A 21965-nucleotide genomic window follows, 5' to 3' on the forward strand; every position below is an offset into this window, starting at 1 on the left:
CACATACAATTGGAAAAAAACGGATCTCAGTTTTATCTCACATTACACAAAAATCAGTGTAAAACATTGATTTTGTAGACTTGACTGTAAAACCTAAAACTACAAGACTTCTAGGAAAAAAGAGGAGAAAATCTTTGTGAACAAAACACGAGTGGGGAAAGATTTCTTAGATATATCACAAAATGCATGAAATGTTAAAGAAAAAAATTGGTTATTTGAACCTCGTCAAAATTATTAGAATGTTCTTAGAAAAACAGTGTTAGGAGTATAAAAAAACAAGCTGTGAACTGGTAACAAAATATTAGCAACTCATGATAGACCGAGGATTTGTATCTGGTCTCAGAAGCAATTGGTAAATGTTTGAACACACTTCACAGGAGAATTCAAATGGCCAGTAAGGGCCGGGCGCGGTGGCTCATGCCTGTAATCCCAGCACTTTGGGAGGCCGAGGCGGGTGGATCACGAGGTCAAGAGATCGAGACCATCCTGGTCAACAGAGTGAAACCCTGTCTCTACTAAAAATACAAAAAATTAGCTGTGCATGGTGGCGCGTGCCTGTAATCCCAGCTACTCAGGAGGCTGAGGCAGGAGAATTGCCTGAACCCAGGAGGTGGAGGTTGCGGTGAGCCGAGATCGCGCCATTGCGCTCCAGCCTGGGTAACAAGAGCGAAACTCCGTCTCAAAAAAGAAAAAAAAAAAAAATGGCCAGTAAGCACCTGTAAAGGTATTATGCATTATTAATTATCACAGAAAGGCAAATTAGAACCACAGTGAGATGAAGCTTACATACCCCTTGTAGGTTGATAAAAATAAAAAAGACAATGATACCATCTTTTGGTGAGGATGTAGAGCAGCTGAAATTCTGTGTTGCTGGTTGGAATGTAAAAGATATAACTACTTTGGAAAACAATTAGTTTATTAAAAATTGAGGATAAATCTACCATATGATGCAGCCATTCTACTGCTAGATATTTGCCAAGAGAATACCACATATATGTTCATACAAAGACTTGTTCATGAATATTCTTTGTATTGGTCCTCAACTGGAAAGAACAATGTCCCTTAACACGTAAATGGAGAAACAAATTGTTTATCTAGCAATATGAGGAATGTATTACTAATAGACCAGTGGTATGCATGAATCTCAAACTACGGCTGTGAGAAAGAAGCCAGGCAAAAAATAATATAAATTCCTATTTATATAAAAATTTTAGAAAAGCAGTCCAATATATAGTTTGGTAGCTGCCTGGGAATGGGAGTGGAAGAAGGGTTATATTATAAAGGGACCCAGGGAGACCCGAGGGTGAGACAGTGTTTATTTTGATCATAGTGTTTGTTTCATGGGTAAAGAGTATGTCACACTGATCAAGCAGTGCACTTTAAATATGTGCTGTTTATTATGCTTCATTTGTACTGCAGTAAAATTGTAAAAGAAAAATCTTGTTTTCAACACCACCTTCTTTGTAGTTGTAACTATGGCTTATAGGGTTGTTTCTTTACATACATCCTTACAGAAGTTAATGACCCTGACTCCTCTGTTTATTATCATTTAACTTAGTTTGGAATAATATGTTTTTATTTGCTTATTTTAAATTAGAAAATTATTGCTCTAGAGCCTTTGTCTTTGGTGGGCATGGAAGTATCCAATAGCTTGTTAAAAATTCTTCTGTCCTACAGTTTGGAATAACTTCTGAATAGCTAGGCCATACTTTTTTGTCTGCAACAGTTCTGGTTTATACCTCTTATCTTGGTGTAATTAATAGTGACTCCTTCCATTCACAGAACAACAAATTATATGATCATTATCTATTTAGAGCACTAGTGGATTTCACAAACTGTCTATCTTTTAGTCTTCTATTATGTTTCAGTCCTTTAGTTTCTTAAATAAGTTTTTGGTATATGTAATGGAGAACAAGTTCAGGGTTGTTCAGGGTTGTATTCATTGGCCACTCTATTTGGCCATTTAAGACAGTGAAGCCTGGTGGTTTGGGTGAACATCTTGTGAAAATTGGAGACTGTAAGTACAAAAGCATGTTGTATAACAAAAGATAATTTGTAGACTAGTTCATGCAGAATGTTTCCTATGGCCTCTAGATCATTGGAACTTTGTGCTGTTATTTATAATGAAGAGATGAGTTGAGTAGTATTTAGTATCATCAAGCACCTCCTGGATTATTGTTAAAGTTAATAGCAGCATAGTTTGTTTTGAATCTTGTATTCTGGCTGTTTGAAAATCAAAGTTTAGGTTAAGATTATTGAATCAGTATTGTCTGTCCCTCAGTTCTTCAGTAATGATATATAAAATGTTTTATTTCTTTTGCATAAGAAACAAAAATTATTTAATTATGTCAGTAATAGTTTTTAAATAGAACTTGATGGATTTAGAAGGGCATAGTGTAAAGGTAGCTTCACAAGCAAATTCAATCCATAGGGAATTCTGAAAAAATATTTTAGGAACTGTTAAAATAGGTTGGAAACCAGGCATGGTGTGGCTCATGCCTGTATTCCTTATATTTTGGGAGACTGAGGAGGAACCTTTGCTTGAGCCTTGGAGTTTGTGATCACCCTGGGCAACATAGTGAAACCCCATCTCTACAACATAAAAATTAAAAAACTAGCCAGGCATAGTGGTGTGCCCAGCTACTCAGGATGCCCAGGCAAGAGGATCACCTGAGCCCAGGAAGTTGAAGCTGCAGTGAGCTGTGATCATGTCACTGCACTCCAGCCCGGGCAGTACTATGAGGCTCCGTTTCAAATAAATAATGAGGCCCGTGTTTCAAATAAATAAGTTAGTAGATTGGAAATTGACTTTCCCTATTTTTCCCTTTTGGTGCCACTGCTGTTTCTATTCTGAGCATGATATTTATAGCAACAACCATCATCAAAAAATATATACACCATTAGAAAGACTCTCTGGGACTAAACCCTTTTGAAAGGACCCTAATTTTCACCTTCTACTTCTGTAAAGCATGTGGGGCCTGAAGAAGTTGAACGAACTGCCCCAGATGTGCTTCTAAGGGAGTGAACCAGAACGGGTCTGCTCTGTGTCCTTTGCTGTAACCCAGTGTGGAGACTGAACCTCTAGCATAGATGTATCCTTAATGGGTTTTGATTCAAGCTCTCATTATGTTGTCTTTTGACTGGCGTAACATTTTACCCAAAAGTTACACCTAATTTAAAAGGATTTCTTTTTTTCTAAGTAATCTTACTATGTTTTGCTCACTCTGGGTTGGATACAGCTCAGATTTCATAAAATAGAGGTTTGGGAACATCTCTAAAGTGGCTTATGTCTGTATTCAAATGTCTAGAGATATTTTAATAAAACACAAAGAAGTAAAATTACTTCAGTAATGAAGTAAATTTAATGATCCCCAAAGACTGCTTGTCTAGTTTCCACAAGATGTAATATAACATACTCCATTCAGTCCCGCCAACCTTTACTTTTGCTAGATTTAGTTTGTAGTTTATTGCCTCCGTCTTAAATGATGTAAAGAATTCATTTTTACAGACTTTTTTTATTTTCTGTAGTGTCTTTGGCTTGTGAGTATGCTTATCTTAATAAATTTTTTTATTTTCTCACAGAAAGTACTTCAAACTAGGAATTTAAACCTTATAAAGAAGACTGTATTAAGGATGCCCCTGCATACTGTTATTCCATTGTTGCAAGAGGTAACTGACCGTTTCATTTTAGTGTCCTAATCCATGAGTTAAATGGAAAATTCAGTAGTTAGAGAAATGGATTTGTGATACCTGAGGACACGTGGTGTTTAGAGTGAATAATGGATGGAGGAAAGTACTTTGGACAGAAAAAGTGAAATTGATTAATTCCTGGGCAATGAAAGGAAATGTCATTGGCATTTTTACCTTTTTTCCACTAATGGCTATGGTGTGTGTTTACCCCGAGGCATTTGGAACTTAAAAGTGAACCACAGAATGCTGGTACAGCATGCCATCTACATGGGAATGATTGTTGTAAACACCCCAACACAAACCTCCCAAATTTTCATTTTTGTTTTTCCCATTATGTCCTGTGAGGTACCTTAACCTAACATTGAAACCATTTTTTATGTGTTGTTTTTTTATGGGTTGTTAATCTCTGTGACTGGCAATATGGAATTGGTGGTGGGAGGACTGCTTGAGCCCAGGAGTTCAAGATTGTAATGTGCTGTGGTTACACCTCTAAATAGCCACTACACTCTAGCCTGGGCAACATAGAAAAGCCCATTTTTTTTTTTTAAGTATATATAATTTCACTGAAACTTGGCCTACAAGAGTGGGTATAAATTGTAAAAAATAAGGCCTAAAAATAAAGTGTATTCTTTGTAATTAGAAATTATACTTGGATTACTTTGCCTAACATGCTGATGATGTATTTTGCAAGAATAGTTTTAATATTAACAGTGTGGGCTGGTATACCATTATTGGTGGGGGAAACCTCTGTACTTAACAAACTGTCATGTATAGAAAAAGCTGGTCGTATGTTTTTGTAGTACTACCTACTTTAAAAGTTTGCCTAGCCTTGATTTCTTTTCTTTGTATTAAAAAAAAAAGATATAATTTACATAGCACAAAATTTAACTCTTAAAGTGTACATTTTAGTGGTTTTTAGTATGTTAACAAGTTGTACAATTGTCACCTCAAAAAGAAATCCTGTATCTCTTAGTAGTCACTCTCATTCTCCCTTCTCGCCAGTTCCTGGCAGTCACTAAGCTGTTTTTTGTCTATGGATTTACCTGTTCTGGACATTCATTGATATAAGTCTTACTCTAGATTTTATCAGCTAATTACTCTGATTATGGAAATCTATTCATAGACTATATTATGTTGGTTTAAAATAGACTGTTTATTAGAATAATAATTTCTCCGTATTGTCATTGTATCATAGGAATTGGCAGACATTGGCTGCCTCTGAAGTGCTGCTGTTAATAGTGTTTTTCTCTCCCTTAGCTTACAAAGAGGCTACAAGGACATCCTAATAGGTAAGATGTTTAGGTGACTTATAAATAATGTCGTCTGACAGCATGAAATTAAATATTAGGTCGTTCTGATTTCCACTAATAAAACTCTTATATCAGCCCCCCTCACCTCCCTTATTTCAAGTTGAATTATTCTTATTCTTAGTATTTAATAGTTTTCTTTTGGAAGACTACTAAATAGATATTTTAGCTTTATTAGCAGGTCATTAAAATTATTAGTCTTATTTTATTTAATAACTTAGTGTTCATATTGTAAAGTTGCTTCTTATAATACCTGCTGAACCTCTGATATTTGCTTAAGACTCTGTAAAAATATATTTTAGCTAAAAGACTAAATTCTGTATCTTTTTTCTTGATAATCTGATCAAACATTTAAATAAGATGACATCTTAAAGATCCTAAGCTTATAGTCTATTATTATTAGTATCTAGATAAATATGTAGTTTTTCTTTAAAAATTTTTTTTTTCTCATAGGCTCCATTAGCCTTCTGAGCTCACAAAAGAGAAAAACTAAAGAACTCATTATGACTGTGTTTTGCACATTTTTGGTCTATATTTGCCTTTTAATGTTAATAGAGGACTTTGCTATTCTTGACAGAATAGATTTTTATATTTATTGTTAAAATAAAATGCAAAATCATTCGAACTCAATTTGGATGAAGACTACTGCCCAAACTTGGATTTTATCCTTGAACTGTTTTAGAGGAAGGGGTTTTGTCCTGTTCTCTGATGTGGTCCCCAATCCCTGACCAAGATCCATGACACGGATCTCAGATAATCTGAAAGAAAAAAATGGACTGTGCTATACAGTGACTTATTTATTACAGTCATCTTCACAGAGCAACATTTGTAGATCTTCACTTGTATGTCTGTGTTTTCCTAATAGCTCTGTTGTATTTACTTTTGAATTTGTGAACATTGGCTTACTTGGATTTTTTTTTTCAGTGCTGTGCTAATGGTTCAGTGGCTAAAATGTGTGTTAACAGTTCATGCATCATACCTGTCCACGGTGAGTCTTTTTCAGCTACAGTTGCTGAGTATGAATAGTTTGGCTTTGATAAGGATTGTAAACTTTGGCTGAATAAAACCATCCTTTCCTCATCTATCCTTCAGCTGTTAGATGCTTCCTTTAGAGATTTTGTTTTACCCCTGGTGCAATGACATGAGCCCTTTCATCATGTTGCTGTTGTGGCCTTTTATAAATTGATCTCTGCTCCCCGGTCCCTCCCTATTTAAAATGTAACAAACATTGTATAGAGATATTTACAAATACAGAAAGGAGAAAAGTTATATAATGACATACTAGCATTTAGATTGGTTTTTTTCCTCTCTCTATATATAAAAACATGCTTAGCAAAACTTGTCTTTTGTATTTTATATATTCTTACTCTCCCTTTTAAAACACTTGGCAAGTTTTAATTGTTTTTGTATATGCTTAACATGTCTGTCCTGCCTTGCCCCAGGAGGATCAAATGTAGTTAATGGTAACAGTAACATAAATAAATATTTACTTCCTGACAGTTTGCTGATGCTGCTGTCAGCTGTTGATTACCTATGCAAATAGAAGAGGGAAAGCAACACCAGGAAAAAAAAATTTATTCATAATATGAGTTGGGTTCTTTGCCACATCATTACATCAGTTATATTTTAAGCTGGAAATAAAAGTATTCAATTTTTTTTTTTTTATCTAGTGCTTTACGTTAAGTTTTCAGTTTTTAGTGGATGGTTGAAAAAAATCCTTAATTGTGCTTTAAACTGTAGCTCTTCTGAACACAGTCTCACCCAACTCCTGCCTTGTCACAGTCCCTTGTACTCTGTCTCTGGCTCCTTTGCCTGCAGTGGCTTGAATTAGGGAAACTTGATTAATCTGCTTTGAGGTCAGCAGTTTGTTCTTTGTGTGTCTGGGGAGAACTCGCTAAGATGCTGGAATGGGGACAAGACAAACAGTAAGGATGGATCGTGGGTCTTCCAGCCTCCAGGAGTCTTGGGAGATGAAGTGGGAGCACTGGTGAGAGGGGTGGCTGAGGGGCATTGCAATTGCATGGAATGATCCCAGCAGACATAGGGGCTTAGGAGTCTGGCTGGCAAATGAGGCAACACTAATGTGGCCTGAGTTACTTACTTAGAAGCGAGGAGAGAGACCCAGGAGGCCTTGTAGTGAAATCTTTTCTGGAATCACCTCTGAGGTGTAACTGTCTGAGTAGTTGTGGTGTAATATTCAAGGTCATGGCAGAACAACCAAAGAATGGTATAGGGAGGGCCCCACAGCCCATAACAGTTATCGAGGAAACCATGTTTTTCCTCACTCTTTTCCTTCATTTCTTCTTTCCTTTGCAGATATTTTTAAGTGCTTTCTCTAAGCCAAGGGCTGTGCTAGGCACAGGGATTCAGCAATGTACAAAACACTCTGGTCCCCATCTTCTTGGAGCTTATAGTCTGAACAGGGACACATAAAAGGGAGGGGATAAATTGGAATGCAGTCACCTTAAACCTTGTTTTACTGATTTTTGTGTCTGCTGTTTAAAGTTGACATTTGAATGAAATACTTATTTACTAAAGTATCAGAAATAGGAGTGCAGGTAAAGGCTAATCAGAGGTAAAGAGTGGGTCCCTTTTTCTGTAGTGCTACAGGGACAGGTAAAAGAATGTCCCGGGAGCGGGAGTGAGGTGGGGAAGCCAGCATTGTTCTTAGAGCCCAGAGACCATACGAAAATCAACCAGAGGCTGTGGGACAGAAGGGCTCTGTTTTGGACTTCAAAGTGGCTTCCTTTAAAAAGAGGCATTTACATTTTTCCAGGTGGCTTTTTTTTTTTTTTTTTTTTTTTTTGAGACAGAGTCTCACTCCGTCACCAGGCGCTAGGCTGGAGTGCAGTGGCACGACCTCGGCTCACTGCAACCTCCGCCTCCCGGGTTCAAGCAATTCTCCTGCCTCAGCCTCCGAGTAGCTGGGATTACAGGCGCTCACCACCACACCCAGCTAATTTTTTTGTATTTTTAGTAGAGATGGGGTTTCACCATGTTGGCCAGGATGGTCTTGATCTCTTGACCTCGTGATCCGCCCACCTTAGCCTCCCAAAGTGCTGGGATTACAGACTTGAGCCACTGCGCCTGGCCTTCGGTTGGCTTTTTATAGTTGATTTAGGATAGAAAAATTATGGCCATCATGGTGTTCTTTCATAATGTTAAAAATGATCATCTCTGTGAAAGCAAAGAGAGCAAGGGGACATTAAGGTTTTATGAGAAAGGCAAATTACCATTGTTTTATTCCTCAGTGAACCTGGAGGAGCCAGACCTTTAGCAGTTGTGCTGTGTTCTAAATATAACAGCTGTATTCTCGATGCAAAAGACTCCAATGAGAGCAGCATGAGAGCAAAAAAGAGAATGTCCTACTTTCACTTTTTAAGCATGCTTCAGAGGATTCATTATCAGGAAGTATATTTAAAATGCAAAAGGTCAACTTTGCACTCTGTTCTACTGGTCTCTGGGAGCTGGGAAAAGGTTTCTCTACCTCTTTGGTGCCTTCCAGTTAGAGTAGATAATGTGCTAGCATCAGAGGATAAGATTGACAGGAAAGCCCTTTAGCCTGGAGATCTGTGGTAGAGGCATTTTTAATTTCCTGTCTACTTTATACTGGGTATTGGCCTTATCTGAAATAATATGATCAATACAGAGAAGTCCCACCCTGCAATTTGTCTGGCCTTGCAGTTTCACTCTCTTGCCCTTTTATCATTGTTACTGTTTTTTTAATAAGACTATTATTATTTTTTTCTCTTAGGACATTGAGGGCCTTCTGTGAAAATTTGTGATGTTGTTAGGCTGTATTGCAAGTAGCCACTGTCACTGGAAGTACTTGTAAGCAGATGTGTGTAGTGCAGTGGCTAAATACTGAGGCATAGCTGAGCATGATTTGTGTGTTTGTCATCTCTAATATGTTAATAGTGCCGTATGATCATTTTTTTCTTTAGTTGCCTGACCTGGTACCCCAGCTGGGGACACTCTACCAGTTAATGGAAAGCAGAGTCAAAACTTTTCAGAAACTTTCACACCTTCATGGAAAGCTTATTCTTCTAATTACACAAGTGAGTAAATTGTATTGTTCTGGGCTAAATCTTTTGGATGTGGTAGGAATGGAGAGAGGAATAAGGATCATTTTGAGAAGGGTCTCGCTCTGTCGCTCAGGCTACACTACAGTAGCATGATCATAGCTCACTACAGCGTCACTCAAGTGATTCTAGCCTTCCAGGTAGCTGGGAGTACAGGAATGCACCACCATGCCTGGCGAATTTTTAAATTTTTCATAGAGATAGCATTGCCCAGGCTGGTTTTGAACTTCTAGGTTCAAGGGATCCTCCCACCTTGACCTTCCAAAGTGCTGGAATTATAGGCATGACCCACCACACCTGGCTTAGAGCTTCCTATTTCAGTGAGAAATTGGTAAATTGAGATCTAGTCTTTAACTTGGAAAGCCTATCGATTTGACAGTAATAAAGCTTAGTTGTGCCTGTTTCAACTTTTACTCTAATTTTTTTCTCACCATGTATTGCAATTGTTAATACAGTTAGTAAGTTATAGGATATTTATGCAGTTAAAATTTTGGCACAGAAAGATATTCTGATCACCTCAGAGCTTTTCAGCTTTATAGAGTAATTCTCTCCCTCTTGTATTTGAAGGATTTTTGTACTCTTTATTATATGAAGGTTCTCCGTTATGGTGGTGGAGGATGAGTTGGATGCAGTGGGGAAGCTGGGTATGCTGGCGGTCTTGATACTTGGGATATGCTTACATTCTACTTCAGAACAGTACTTTATCTTCTTCCAGGTAACAGCATCAGAGAAAACAAAGGAAACAACTTCCCCTGGACAGAAGGCAAAGTTGGTATATGAAGAAGGTAAAGATTGGGGGCATGGCATGCACTCTAGAATTACATTTAGTTTTCAGTGACTGAGTTTCTGTTATCTTTGTGAAACGTCAGTGTAAGATATTGCTTTGGCAAGCCTCCTGTAATTAAAATAGGGAAGTCCGTGGTAGAAATCTGCAATTGATCAGATAAGAAAAGGCACAAGTATAACACAATGACAAAAAAGGGCATTAGGTATGGAAGAGATTTTTTTTTTATTGTATTTTAGGTTTTGGGGTACATGTGAAGAACATGCAAGATTGTTGCATAGGTACACACATGGCAGTGTGATTTGCTGCCTTCCTCCCCATCACCTATATCTGACATTTCTCCCCATGCTATTTCTCCACAATTCCCCACCCCCTGCTGTCCCTCCCCTATTTCCCCCCAACAGACCCCAGTGTGTGATGCTCCCCTCCCTGTGTCCATGTGTTCTTTCTCATAGTTCAACACCCACCTATGAGTGAGAACATGCGGTGTTTGATTTTCTGTTCTTGTGTCAGTTTGCTGAGAATGGTTTCCAGGTTCATCCATGTCCCTACAAAGGACACGAACTAATCATTTTATGGCTGCATAGTATTCCATGGTGTATATGTGCCACATTTTCCATGTCCAGTCTATCATTGATGGGCATTTGGGTTGATTCCAGGTTTTTGCTATTGTAAACAGTGCCACAGTGAACATTCGTGTGCATGTGTCCTTATAGTAGAATGATTTATAATCCTTTGGATAGATACCCAGTAATGGTATTGCTGGGTCAAATGGAATTTCTATTTCTAGGTCCTTGAGGAATTGCCACACTGTCTTCCAAAATGGTTGAACTAATTTATACTCCCACCAACAGTGTAAAAGTGTTCCTATTTCTCCATATCCTCTCCAGCATCTGTTGTCTCCAGATTTTTTAATGATCGCCATTCTAACTGGCATGAGATGGTATCTCAATGTAGTTTTGATTTGCATTTCTCTAATGACCAATGATGATGACCATTTTTTCATTTCTTTGTTGGCCTCATGTATGTCTTCTTTTGTACAGTGTCTGTTCATATCCTTTGCCCACTTTTGAATGGGCTTGTTTTTTTCTTGTAAATCTGTTTTAATTCTTTGTAGATTCTAGATATCAGCCCTTTGTCAGATGGGTAGATTGCAACAATTTTTTCCCATTCTGTTGGTTGCCGATTCATTCTAATGACTGTTTCTTTTGCTGTGTGGAAGCTATGGAGTTTGATTAGGTCCCATTTATTTATTTTGGCTTTTGTTGCAAATGCTTGTGGTGTTTTGGTCATGAAATCCTTGCCTATGCCTATGTCCTGAATGGTTTTGCCTAGATTTTCTTCTAGGGTTTTTATGGTGTTAGGTCTTATGTTTAAGTCTTTAATCCATCTGGAGTTAATTTTAGTGTAAGGTGTCAGGAAGGGTTCCAGTTTCTGCTTTCTGCACATGACTAGCCAGTTTTCCCAGCACCATTTATTAAACAGGGAATCCTTTCCCCATTGCTTGTTTTTGTCAGGTTTGTGAAAGATCAGATGGTTGTAGATGTGTGGCATTGCCTCCGAGGCCTCTGTTCTGTTCCATTTGTCTATATCTCTGGTACCAGTACCATGCTGTTTTGATTACTATAGCCTTGTAGTATAGTTTGAAGTCCGGAAGTGTGATGCTTCCAGCTTTGTTCTTTTTGCTTAGAATTGGCTATGCGTGCTCTCTTTTGGTTCCATATGAAGTTTAAGTTGGTTTTTTCCAGTTCTGTGGAGAGGGTCATAGGTGGCTTGATGGGGATAGCTTTGAATCTGTAAATTACTTTGGGCAGTATGGCCGTTTTCACGATATTGATTCTTCCTAACTATGAGCACGGAATGTTTCTCTATCTGTTTGTGTCCTCTCTTACTTTGTTGAGTAGTGGTTTGTAGTTCTCCTTGAAGAGGACCTTTACATGCCTTGTTAGTTGTATTCCTAGATATTTTATTCTCTTTGTAGCAATTGTGAATGGCAGTTCATTCCTGATTTGGCTCTCTTTAAGTCCGTTATTGGTGTATAGGAATGCTTGTGATTTTTGCACATTGATTTTGTATCCTGAGACTTTGCTGAAGTTGCTTATCAGTTTCAGGAGATTTTGGGCTGAGACGATGGGGTCTTCTAAATATACAATTATGTTGTCTACAAATAGAGACAATTTGACTTCCTCCTTTCCTAATTGAATACCCTTTATTTCTTTTTCTTGCCTGATTGCTCTGGCTAGAACTTCCAATACTATATTGTGAATAGAAGTGGTGAGAGAGGGCATCCTTGTCTAGTGCCAGATTTCAAAGGGAATGCTTCCAGTTTTTGCCCATTCAGTATGATATTGGCTGTTGGTTTGTCGTAAATAGCTTTTATTATTTTGAGATGCGTTCCATTAATACCTAGTTTATTGAGGGTTTTTAGCATAAAGGGCTGTTGAATTTTGTCCAAGGCCTTCTCTGCATCAATTGAGATAATCATGTGGTTTTTGTCTTTGGTTTTGTTTATGTGGTGAGTTACGCTTATAGACTTGCATATGTTGAACCAGCCTTGCATCCCCAGGATGAAGCCTACTTGATCATTGTTGATAAGCTTTTTGATGTGCTGGCGCAGTTGGTTTGCCAGTATTTTATTGAAGATTTTTGCATCTATGTTCATCATGGATATTGGCCTGAAGTTTTCTTTTCTTGGCTGGGTCTCTGCCGGTCTTTGGTATCAGGATGGTATTGGTCTCATAAAATGATTTGGGAAGGATTCCCTCTTTTTGGATTGTTTGGAATAGTTTCAGAAGGAATGGTACCAGCTCCTCTTTGTATGTCTGGTAGAATTCGGCTGTGAACCCATCTGGACCTGGGCTTTTTTTGGGTGGTAGGCTATTAATTGCTGCCTCAACTTCAGACCTTGTTATTGGTCTATTCACGGTTTTGACTTCTTCCTGGTTTAGGCTTGGGAGGATGCAAGTGTCCAGGAATTTATCCATTTCTTCCAGGTTTACTAGTTTTTGTGCATAGAGTTGTTTGTAATAATCTCTGATGATGGTTTGTATTTCTGTGGAATCTGTGGGGATATCCCCTTTATCGTTTTTTATTGCATCTATTTGATTATTCTCTCTTTTCTTTTTTATTAATCTGGCTAGTGGTCTGTCTATTTTGTTGATCTTTTTGAAAAACCAGCTCCTGGATTTATTGATTTTTTTGAAGGATTTTTTGTGTCTGTCTCCTTCAATTCTGCTCTGATCTTAGTTATTTCTTGTCTTTTGCCTAGGTTTTGAGTTTTTTTGATCTTGCTCCTCTAGCTCTTTCAATTTTGATGATAGGGTGTCAATTTTAGATCTCTCCTTGCTTCTCATGTGGGCACTTATTGCTGTATGTTTTCCTCTAGACACTGCTTTAAATGTGTCCCAGAGATTCTGGTATGTTCTGTCTTTGTTCTCGTTGGTTTTGAAGAACATCTTCATTTCTGCCTTCATTTCATTGTTTATCCAGTCACCATTCAAGAGCCAGTTGTTCAGTTTCCATGGAGCTGTGCGGTTCTGAGTTAGTTTCTGAATTCTGAGTTCTAACTTGATTGCACTGTGGTCTGAGAGACTGTTTGTTATGATTTCCATTCTTTTGTATTTGCTGAGGAGTGATTTACTTCCAATTATGTGGTCAATTTTAGAGTAGGTGTGATGTGGTGCTGAGAAGAATGTATATTCTGTGGATTTGGGGTGGATAGTTCTGTAAATGACTATTAGGTTTGCTAGGTCCAGGTCTAAGTTCAAGTCCTGGATATCCTTGTTAATTTTCTGTCTCGTTGATCTGTCTAATATTGACAATGGGGTGTTAGGGAAAGTCTCCCACTATTATTGTGTGGGAGTCTAAGTCTCTTTGTAAGTCATTAAGAACTTGCTTTATGTGTCTGGGTGCTCCTGTATTGGGTGCATATATATTTAGGATAGTTAGCTCTTCTTGTTGCATTGATACTTTTACCATTATTTAATGTCCTTCTTTGTCTCTTTTGATCTTTATTGGTTTCAAGTCTGTTTTATCAGAGATGAGAATTGCAACTTCTGCTTTTTTTTTGCTCTCCATTTGCTTGGTAAATCTTCCTCCATCCCTTTATTTTGAGCCTTTTTGTATCCTTGCATGTGAGATGGGTTTCCTGGATACAGCACACTGATGGGTTTTGACTTTTTCTCCAATTTGCCAGTCTTTGTCTTTTGATTGGGGCGTTTAGCCCATTTACATTTAGGTGGTTATGTGTGAATTTGATCCTGCCATTTTGATGCTAGCTGGCTGTTTTGCCCGTTAGTTGATGCAGTTTCTTCGTTGTGTTGATGCTCTTTACCATTTGGTATGTTTTTGGAGTGGCTGGTACTGGTTGTTCTTTTGTATGTGTAGTGCCTCTTTCAGGCGCTCTTGTAAAGCAGGCCTGGTGGTGATGAAATCTCTGAGTACTTGCTTGTTCATAAAGGATTTTATTTTTCCTTCACTTATGAAGCTTAGTTTGGCTGGATATGAAATTCTGGGTTGAAAGTTCTTTTCTTTAAGGATGTCGAATATTGGCCCCCACTCTCTTTTAGCTTGTAGGGTTTCTGCAGAGAGGTCTGCTGTGAGTCTGATGGGCTTCCCTTTGTGGGTAACCCGACCTTTCTCTTTGGCTGCCCTTAGTATTTTCTCCTTCATTTCAACCCTGGTGAATCTGACGATTATGTGCCTTGGGGTTGCTCTTCTTGAGGAATATCTTTGTGGTATTCTCTGTATTTCCTGGACTTGAATATTGGCCTGCCTTGCTAGGTTGGGGATGTTTTCCTGGATAATATGCTGAAGAGTATTTTCCACCTTGGATTCATTCTCTCCATCACATTCAGGTACACCTATCAAATGTAGATTAGGTCTTTTCACGTAGTCCCATATTTCTTGGAGGGTTTGTTCATTCCTGTTTACCCTTTTTTCTCTAATCTTTCCTTCTCGTTTTATTTCATTGAGTTGATCTTCGACTTCTGATATCCTTTCTTCTGCTTGGTCAATACGGCTATTGAAACTCGTGTATGCTTCACGAAGTTCTCGTGTTGTGTTTTTCAGCTCCATCAATTCACTTATATTCTTCTCTAAGTTGTTTATTCTTGTTAGCATTACGTCAAATCTTTTTTCAAGGTTCTTAGTTTCTTTGCATTGGGTTAGAACATGTTCTTTTAGCTCAGCGGTTTCTTATTACCTACCTTCTGAAGCCTGTTTTTGTCAATTCACCAGACTCATTCTCCATCCAGCCTTATTCCCTTGCTGGTGAGGAGTTGTGATCCCTTGTAGGAGGAGAGGCCTTCTGGTTTCGGGTGTTTTCATCCTTTTTGCGCTGGTTTCTTCCCATCTTTGTGGATTTATCCACCTGTTGTTTTCGTAGTTGCTGACTTTCAGATTGGGTCTCTGAGTGGATGTCCAATTTGTTGATGATGAAGTTATTTCTTTCTGTTTCTTAGTTTTCCTTCTAACATTCAGGCCCCTCTGCTGTAGGACTGCTGAGGTCCACTCCAGGCCCTGCTTGCCTGGGGATCACCTGCAGTGGCCTCCGTGCTTTTGCTGGGAGCTGCAATCCTGAGCTGCTCCTAATCGGCCATCTTCAGAAGAGATTTTTTTTTAAAGACAGGGTCTGAGTCTTTCCCAGGTTATAGTGCAGTGGCGTGATCCCAGCTCACTGCAGCCTCCACCTCCTGGGCTTAATGCAATCTTCCCACCTTAGCCTCCTGAGTAACTGGGACTGTAGTCGTGCACCACCATGCCTGGCTAACTAACTTTGGTACTTTTTGTAAAGAAAGAGTTTCACCATGTTGCCCAGGATGGTCTCAAACTCCTGGGCTCAGATGATCCTAAAGTGCTTGGATTACAGATGTGAGCCACCATGCCCAGCTAGGTATGGAAAAGATTTAAGTAGAAGAACAACATATGAACAATTAGTGCAAATATATTTAAAAATCTAGATGGTATAGCTAATTTTTAAGGAAGCATTTATGACCAAAATTGACCTTAAAAGAAATAAAAAATTTGAAAAAGCCAGTAGCTCTAAAACTGACTTTGTAAAACCTCTCATAAGGTATCATGCCCAGAAATTTTGAAGGTTATTTTATCGAGCCTTCAAAGAACAGGTTTGTTCTTTTTTTTTTTTTTTTGGGTCAGGATTTCTCTTTCTGTTGCTCACACTGGAATGCAGTGGTTCAAGCTCAATCATAGCTCACTGCAGCCTCAGACTCCTACACTCAAGCGATCCTCCTACTTCAGCCTCTAGAGTAGCTGGGACTGCAGGCTTGAGCCACCATGCCTGGCTTTTTTTTTTTTTTTTTTTTTTTTTTTTTTTTTTTAAAGTAGAGACGAGGTCTCTTTGTTGCCCAAGCTGGTCTAGTACATGTGGCCTGAAAAACAGTCTTCTCACGTCAGTTTCCCAAAGTGCTGGGAGTAGAAGCATGACCCACAACACTGGGCTGTCCTTTTTGTCATGTACTAACAATTTAGTCATTTTAGGAGCCAAGTGTAATCTTGATAACAAAACCTGAAACTGTCAAAAAGAGAACATTTTAGATCGTCCTCAACTATCTTGAATAGCAAATTGATTATAGAAGTGTAGAGTTACAAAGTTAATATGCAGTAATAGACAGCTAGACCAATAGATTGGCATAGTTAACCCTGGAAAACCGGTAGCTCTGTAGACTGTTGGTGTGCTAATTGATGGTGTATATTGTATCATTGTGGAGAAGATAGTCTGCCCAGTAAATAGTTTTGGGAATTTACTGAGTAAATGGGAACTCATGCTGTGGTTGCGTATCCTTCCATTCATCAGGGGCACTCACAGAGTGCTTGGATCCCAAAGTGCTAGTGTGTACCCCAATGACTAAAACTTCTCCAAGTATGAACAGAGGACCTGTGGGGATGCCCAGAACTCTTTCAGAGGCTCATGATGTCCTCCATTTTTCAACCAGTCATCTGTGGGAGGATAGATTTTCTTCATATAGTTCAAATAAAACAACATATCCAAAAAATAGAATGCAGAAGCAAATATGAGAAGTTTATAACAGTGTCATTGTACTCAGTAGAATTTGTTGTTGTTTTGGAAATACTGTTTTTCATTAAAATATTTATGTTAATATGTAATGGTTGGGCATTTGTAAACAGATTATTCTTAAAAAATCGAATTTGAGGCTGAGCACGGTGGCTCATGCCTGTAATCCCAGTACTTTGGGAGGCCGAGGCGGGCGGACCATGAGATCATCCTGGCCAACATGGTGAAACCCCTTCTCTACTAAAAAATACAAAAATTAGCTGGACGTGGTGGTGCGCACCCGTAGTCCCAGCTACTCGGGAGGCTGAGGCAGGAAAATTGCTTGAACCCAGGAGGCGTGGATTGCAGTGACCCGAGATTGCGCCACTGCTCTCCAGCCTGGCGCCTGGTGACAGAGCAAGACTCTGTCTCAAAAAAAAAAAAAAAAAAAAGAATTTGAATGTGATAAATATAGGTATACTTTCCCCACATAAACAAAAACTTTTCGGATCCCTCAGTTTTTTAAGAATGTGAAAGCATTTTAAGGCTAAAAGGCTTGACAACGTAGCTTTAAAACATGTAAGTAAAGAGATTATATAAGTATGTTCACTGTGACCTTTATAATTAAGAAAAAGACTTGTAAACAGCATAATTCTTCATTAGTGAGAATGTGTTTAAGATGGGTTATTCCTTTAGCATAACACGACATTAGTGAGTGCCTGGAGTAGAGGTCTGAGTTAACATGCGTAAGTCTGATTATAAAATCAAGTCACAAAATGATATCTTCTGTATAGCATTGTATAATTGTGTGTAGATGTGTAAGTTTGATAACTCACAAAACAATAGTAAGAGTATTGCCTCCTTATCCTCAGGGATACATTCCCAGGCCCCCAGTGGATGCCCGAAACCTTGGATGGTACAGACCTCATATGTACTGTTTTTTCCCTATACATACATACCAGCAGGCACAGTAAGAAATTAAAACTGTAATTATTAGTAAAGTGTTAGTAAGCAAAATCAGGGTGGCTTGAACATAAGCTCTGCGATACTGCAACATTTGATTTGGTAACTGAGGTGGCTACCAAATGACTAACGAAGCTGGACAAAGGGATGATTTACCCCTCTGTCCAGGAGGAGCCTGTTAGCGGGACACTTCATCATGCTACACATCATGGCGCTCAATTTCAAACTTAGGAATCCTTGATTTGTTACATTTTCCATTTAATATTTTTGGACTGCAGTTGCCGTGGGAAGCTGAAACTCCGGAAAGGAAAGCATATTAGGGCGAACTGCTGCATATGTTTTTCGTAAATATGTGCATGTGTAATTCTTGGGTAATGTATCCATTGTAACAGCATAGTGGGGAATGATAAGCTCACAATAGTGGTTTCTTTTGGGGAATGGGCTTAGGGAGATGGCCACATAAGGAAACTTCATCTGTGGATAATGATTTATTTTCTTAAGAAAAAGTAGCTATAAGAAGAATGTTAGAATATCTCAAAAAAAATAGGAACCTCATTAACATTAGCACACCTAATGAAATCAAATCCTTAGTTTTATCTAATGCTTAGTTCATCTTCATCTTTTTCCAGTTATCCATAAAATATCCTTTAAAGCTGATTTTTCCATACTAGACTCGAGTTTTGCGTCATGAGGGTATTGAATCTGGCTACTGTGTTTCTGAAGTCTCGTTTTAGTCTTTAAGAACTCAGCTTTTCATGACATGGACTTGCTGAAGAGACTGGGAAGTGTATTCGCAGAATGCCCCACCTTGCGGTTGTGGCTTTGCTTCCTTTTGGTTTCTTTTAATTTGCTCCTCTATGCTACAATTCCTTTAAACTGGATGTGACGGCTAAAGGTTTGATTAGATTTTGTTCTTGGAGGGGTTTCCTCAATGCTGATTGTTCATACTGCATCACACCAAGAACCACATTGTGCATGTTCTTTCACTAATGATACTAAGATTACTGGCAGTTTTTTTCCTCTCCATTGTGAGATATGTCTTCCTTGGTGCTTCGAAAAGAGTCTAGCTGTGTTTGTTTTTTAACGTTTGAACGTTCCCCCAACAATCATACATCTAACATAATAGTTGCTAATATTTCATTATCAGTACTTTATGGATTAAAATTCATGCTAATTCTTCCATTTCATTTATAAGCCAGCTTTTCTATGTTGAATTTTTCCTCATCACTGGGGCTATTTGGTAGCCCTGATACAGCTTAGTATTTTAAGATGAGATTTTTGTAAGGGTTTGGCTAATTGATTTGACCCAGTAAGATCTTGAAGGAATAATATAATGATATGCTTTTATACATATAAGAATAAATTAGCCAGGTGTGGTGGCTCACGCCTATAATCCCAACACTTCCGGGGGGTGGAGGTGAGCCGATCCTTTGAGTCCAGGAGTTTGAGATCAGCCTGGGCAACATGGCGAAACCCCCTCTTCTACCAAAAATTATCTGGGTGTGGCGGCTACTCAGGAGGCTGAGGCAGGAACCTGAGGCTTGAACCTGGGAGGCAGATGTTGCAGTGAGCCAAGATCTCTCCACTGCACTCCAGCCTGCAACAACAACAATAAAAAAAGCTATGGCTTAGTTGGATGATTGCTAAATATAAATAATATTTCTGGCCAGGCACAGTGGCTCATGCCTGTAATCCTAGCACTTTGGGAGGCTGACGAAGTCAAGAGTTCGAGACCATCCTGACCAACATGGTGAAAACCCGTCTCTCCTAAAAATACAAAAAAATTAGCCGGATATGGTGGTGCACGCTTGTAGTCCCAGCTACTCAGGAAACTGAGGCAGGAGAATTGACTTGAAACTAGAAAATCGAGGTTGCATTGAGCCGGATTGTGCCACTGCCCTCCAGCCTAGTGATAGAGGGAGACTCTCTCTCAAATAATAATAATAATATTTCTTTCTTTCTAAAGTACATTCAGGAATCTGGTTTTGTGTAATTTCTGGACTATACCCTCTGTTCTGTGTTAAAATTAGGTTGGGTTTTTTCTCGCCTTACAGAATCTTCTGAAGAGGAGTCTGACGATGAAATAGCAGATAAGGATTCTGATGTGAGTGATTCATTCCCTGCTATATACATTGGCCTTTATATCCTCATACTCTCTGTAAGAATGAGGCCTTCATGAATGCTTTCCTTGTTGATATTTCTACTAGGATAATTGGGATGAAGATGAGGAGGAGAGTGAAAGTGAAAAAGATGAGGATGATGCTGAAGAGGAAGATCAGGATGCCGAAGGAAAAGATGAAGAAAATGGTGAGGACAGAGATAGAGCAAGTGAAAAAGAATTAAATGGAGATTCTGATTTAGATCCTGAAAATGAAAGTGAAGAAGAATGAAGACAGCAAAGCAAGCCAGTCAAACTATATAAACTCTGGCTCACCTTGCCCAGTGATGAGGGTTGCCTCTGTGCCAGGATGCCAAGGACCGCTGCACATTTCCAAATTCACAGCAGTGGATTCCACGCCACCTTACTGTCCTGAGCGCCCCAGACTTAACTGTGTAAATAAGAGTGTTTCATTCAAATGTTAATAAACTTTACACAGTATATAGACACATTTTCTGCAATGTACTGACATCAGTGTCCAATATATGGTATATTTTTATAATATAATATCCTAGTAAGATTGGTTATATCAAGAATTGACTTACGTACAGATAAAGACCTTTCCCATAGGAGTTGAAGAACTGGACGGTTGTGAAGGAGTCAGCTCTTATCTCAGGTTGGTATCTTTCATCAAATCCAGATGCAAAGCAGCACTAGTGAAAATTTTTTTAATTTAGTACATTTAATTTGGTACATTTTCATAAAATACAAAGGGATAACTAAAAACCGGAGTAAAAATGATTGTATTTAAAAAAAAATCATCAATATCTCTAGCTTCTCTATTAACTGTGATAATCTGATTTGAGTCAGATTGAATATTTGAAGTGCTTCCCCAAAATAACCACTTATTTTTTAAGCTGTCATGTGAAGTATTTTTTTAAAACAAAAATTATGATAACTGAAAAACTAGAGAAGTAGCCATATTAAGGAGTTTTCTTGACTGCAAATTGCTTGTAAAGAATCATCAGTGTATAGATTAGAAGAGCTCATTACCTGCAACTTTTTAAAAACTTCAGTTATAGCTGCTTTTGAAGAGGTTTTCATTTTTATTTAAATTACTAATGGATCAAAGAACAATTGTTTATTTTTTCTCTTTGGTTTTAGATATTAATGATAACCTTGCTGGAATTTTGTTCCAAAGAAAATATTTTTATAATTAAATAATTTAATGTTCTTCTTCCTTTTCATTACCTACTCTTGGCAGTGTTAGGGTATCTGTTTACCTTTAAAATGGTAATATCACTTAAGATTTTTTTATGTATGTATAAATAAGTATTTTGGTGTGCTACAAAAGCCTTTGCAAATTATCAGTAGTTTTTTTTGTTTTGTTTTGTTTTTTTAAAAGAATGAGCGATACCGGCTTAGTGCTCACTAGGGGACATGCAGATGGAGGCTCACCTCTAAGAAAGGGCTGGGCAGATGGATCTATTCTTTCCCACCTGTGAATATGTAAAACAAAACCATTAATCTTTGAGGGACTTTTTAATATCAGTGGCAGAACAGAAATTTGTGTGCTCACCTTGAGAGCCAGAGCCATATAAACATCTTGGGAAAGCAAGTTTGAACCAGCTACTGGTGTAATGTACAGTTTTGTCTATAAATGGAGCTGTTTATGGCAATTTAATACCGTTTTCTTTGTAAAGTGAATAAATATTCATCTTTACCCAGTGCTTGTCTTGTGGTATATGTAGAGGAATAGAGCCACATGTTTGGGCTTGTGGTGTGAAGGTTTTTAAAAAGCAATTTCACTTCCCTGGTGTTAAATAGGTAAGTGCTTTCAAAGCTTGTGCATAACCTAGAATTTGCAATGAAGTGACAGAACCAAGGCATTTGTGTTAGTCTAGTGTCAGCTGTAGCTGGTTGATTCCTCATGCATTCCCACTTGGCTGGGTTGTGACTTCACAACCCAGGGCTGCAGTGACAGTAAAGAAAGAGGCACATGCTGATCAGTTAAAGAAGTAATTGATGG

The 21965-nt window shown here is 38.3% G+C and overlaps 1 protein-coding gene across 1 annotated transcript in view; it reads left to right on the forward strand.

The window, feature by feature from the left end:
- Nucleotides 1–21663, forward strand: part of WDR43 (WD repeat domain 43) — a 58998-nt gene extending 37335 nt beyond the window's left edge. Inside the window, exons 12-18 of the mRNA XM_021674438.2 lie at nt 3583–3669; nt 4948–4979; nt 5922–5985; nt 8942–9055; nt 9795–9864; nt 19893–19942; nt 20046–21663. Coding sequence (XP_021530113.1) covers nt 3583–3669; nt 4948–4979; nt 5922–5985; nt 8942–9055; nt 9795–9864; nt 19893–19942; nt 20046–20228 — 600 coding nt within the window. The 3' untranslated portion in view covers nt 20229–21663. The remainder of the gene's footprint in view (nt 1–3582; nt 3670–4947; nt 4980–5921; nt 5986–8941; nt 9056–9794; nt 9865–19892; nt 19943–20045) is intronic.
- The last annotated feature ends 302 nt before the right edge of the window (nt 21664–21965 follow it).

Source organism: Aotus nancymaae, unplaced genomic scaffold (genome assembly GCF_030222135.1).
Source record: "Aotus nancymaae isolate 86718 unplaced genomic scaffold, 86718_ANA_hifiasm-v0.15.2.pri h1tg000057l, whole genome shotgun sequence".
NCBI classification, from domain to species: Eukaryota; Metazoa; Chordata; class Mammalia; order Primates; family Aotidae; genus Aotus; species Aotus nancymaae.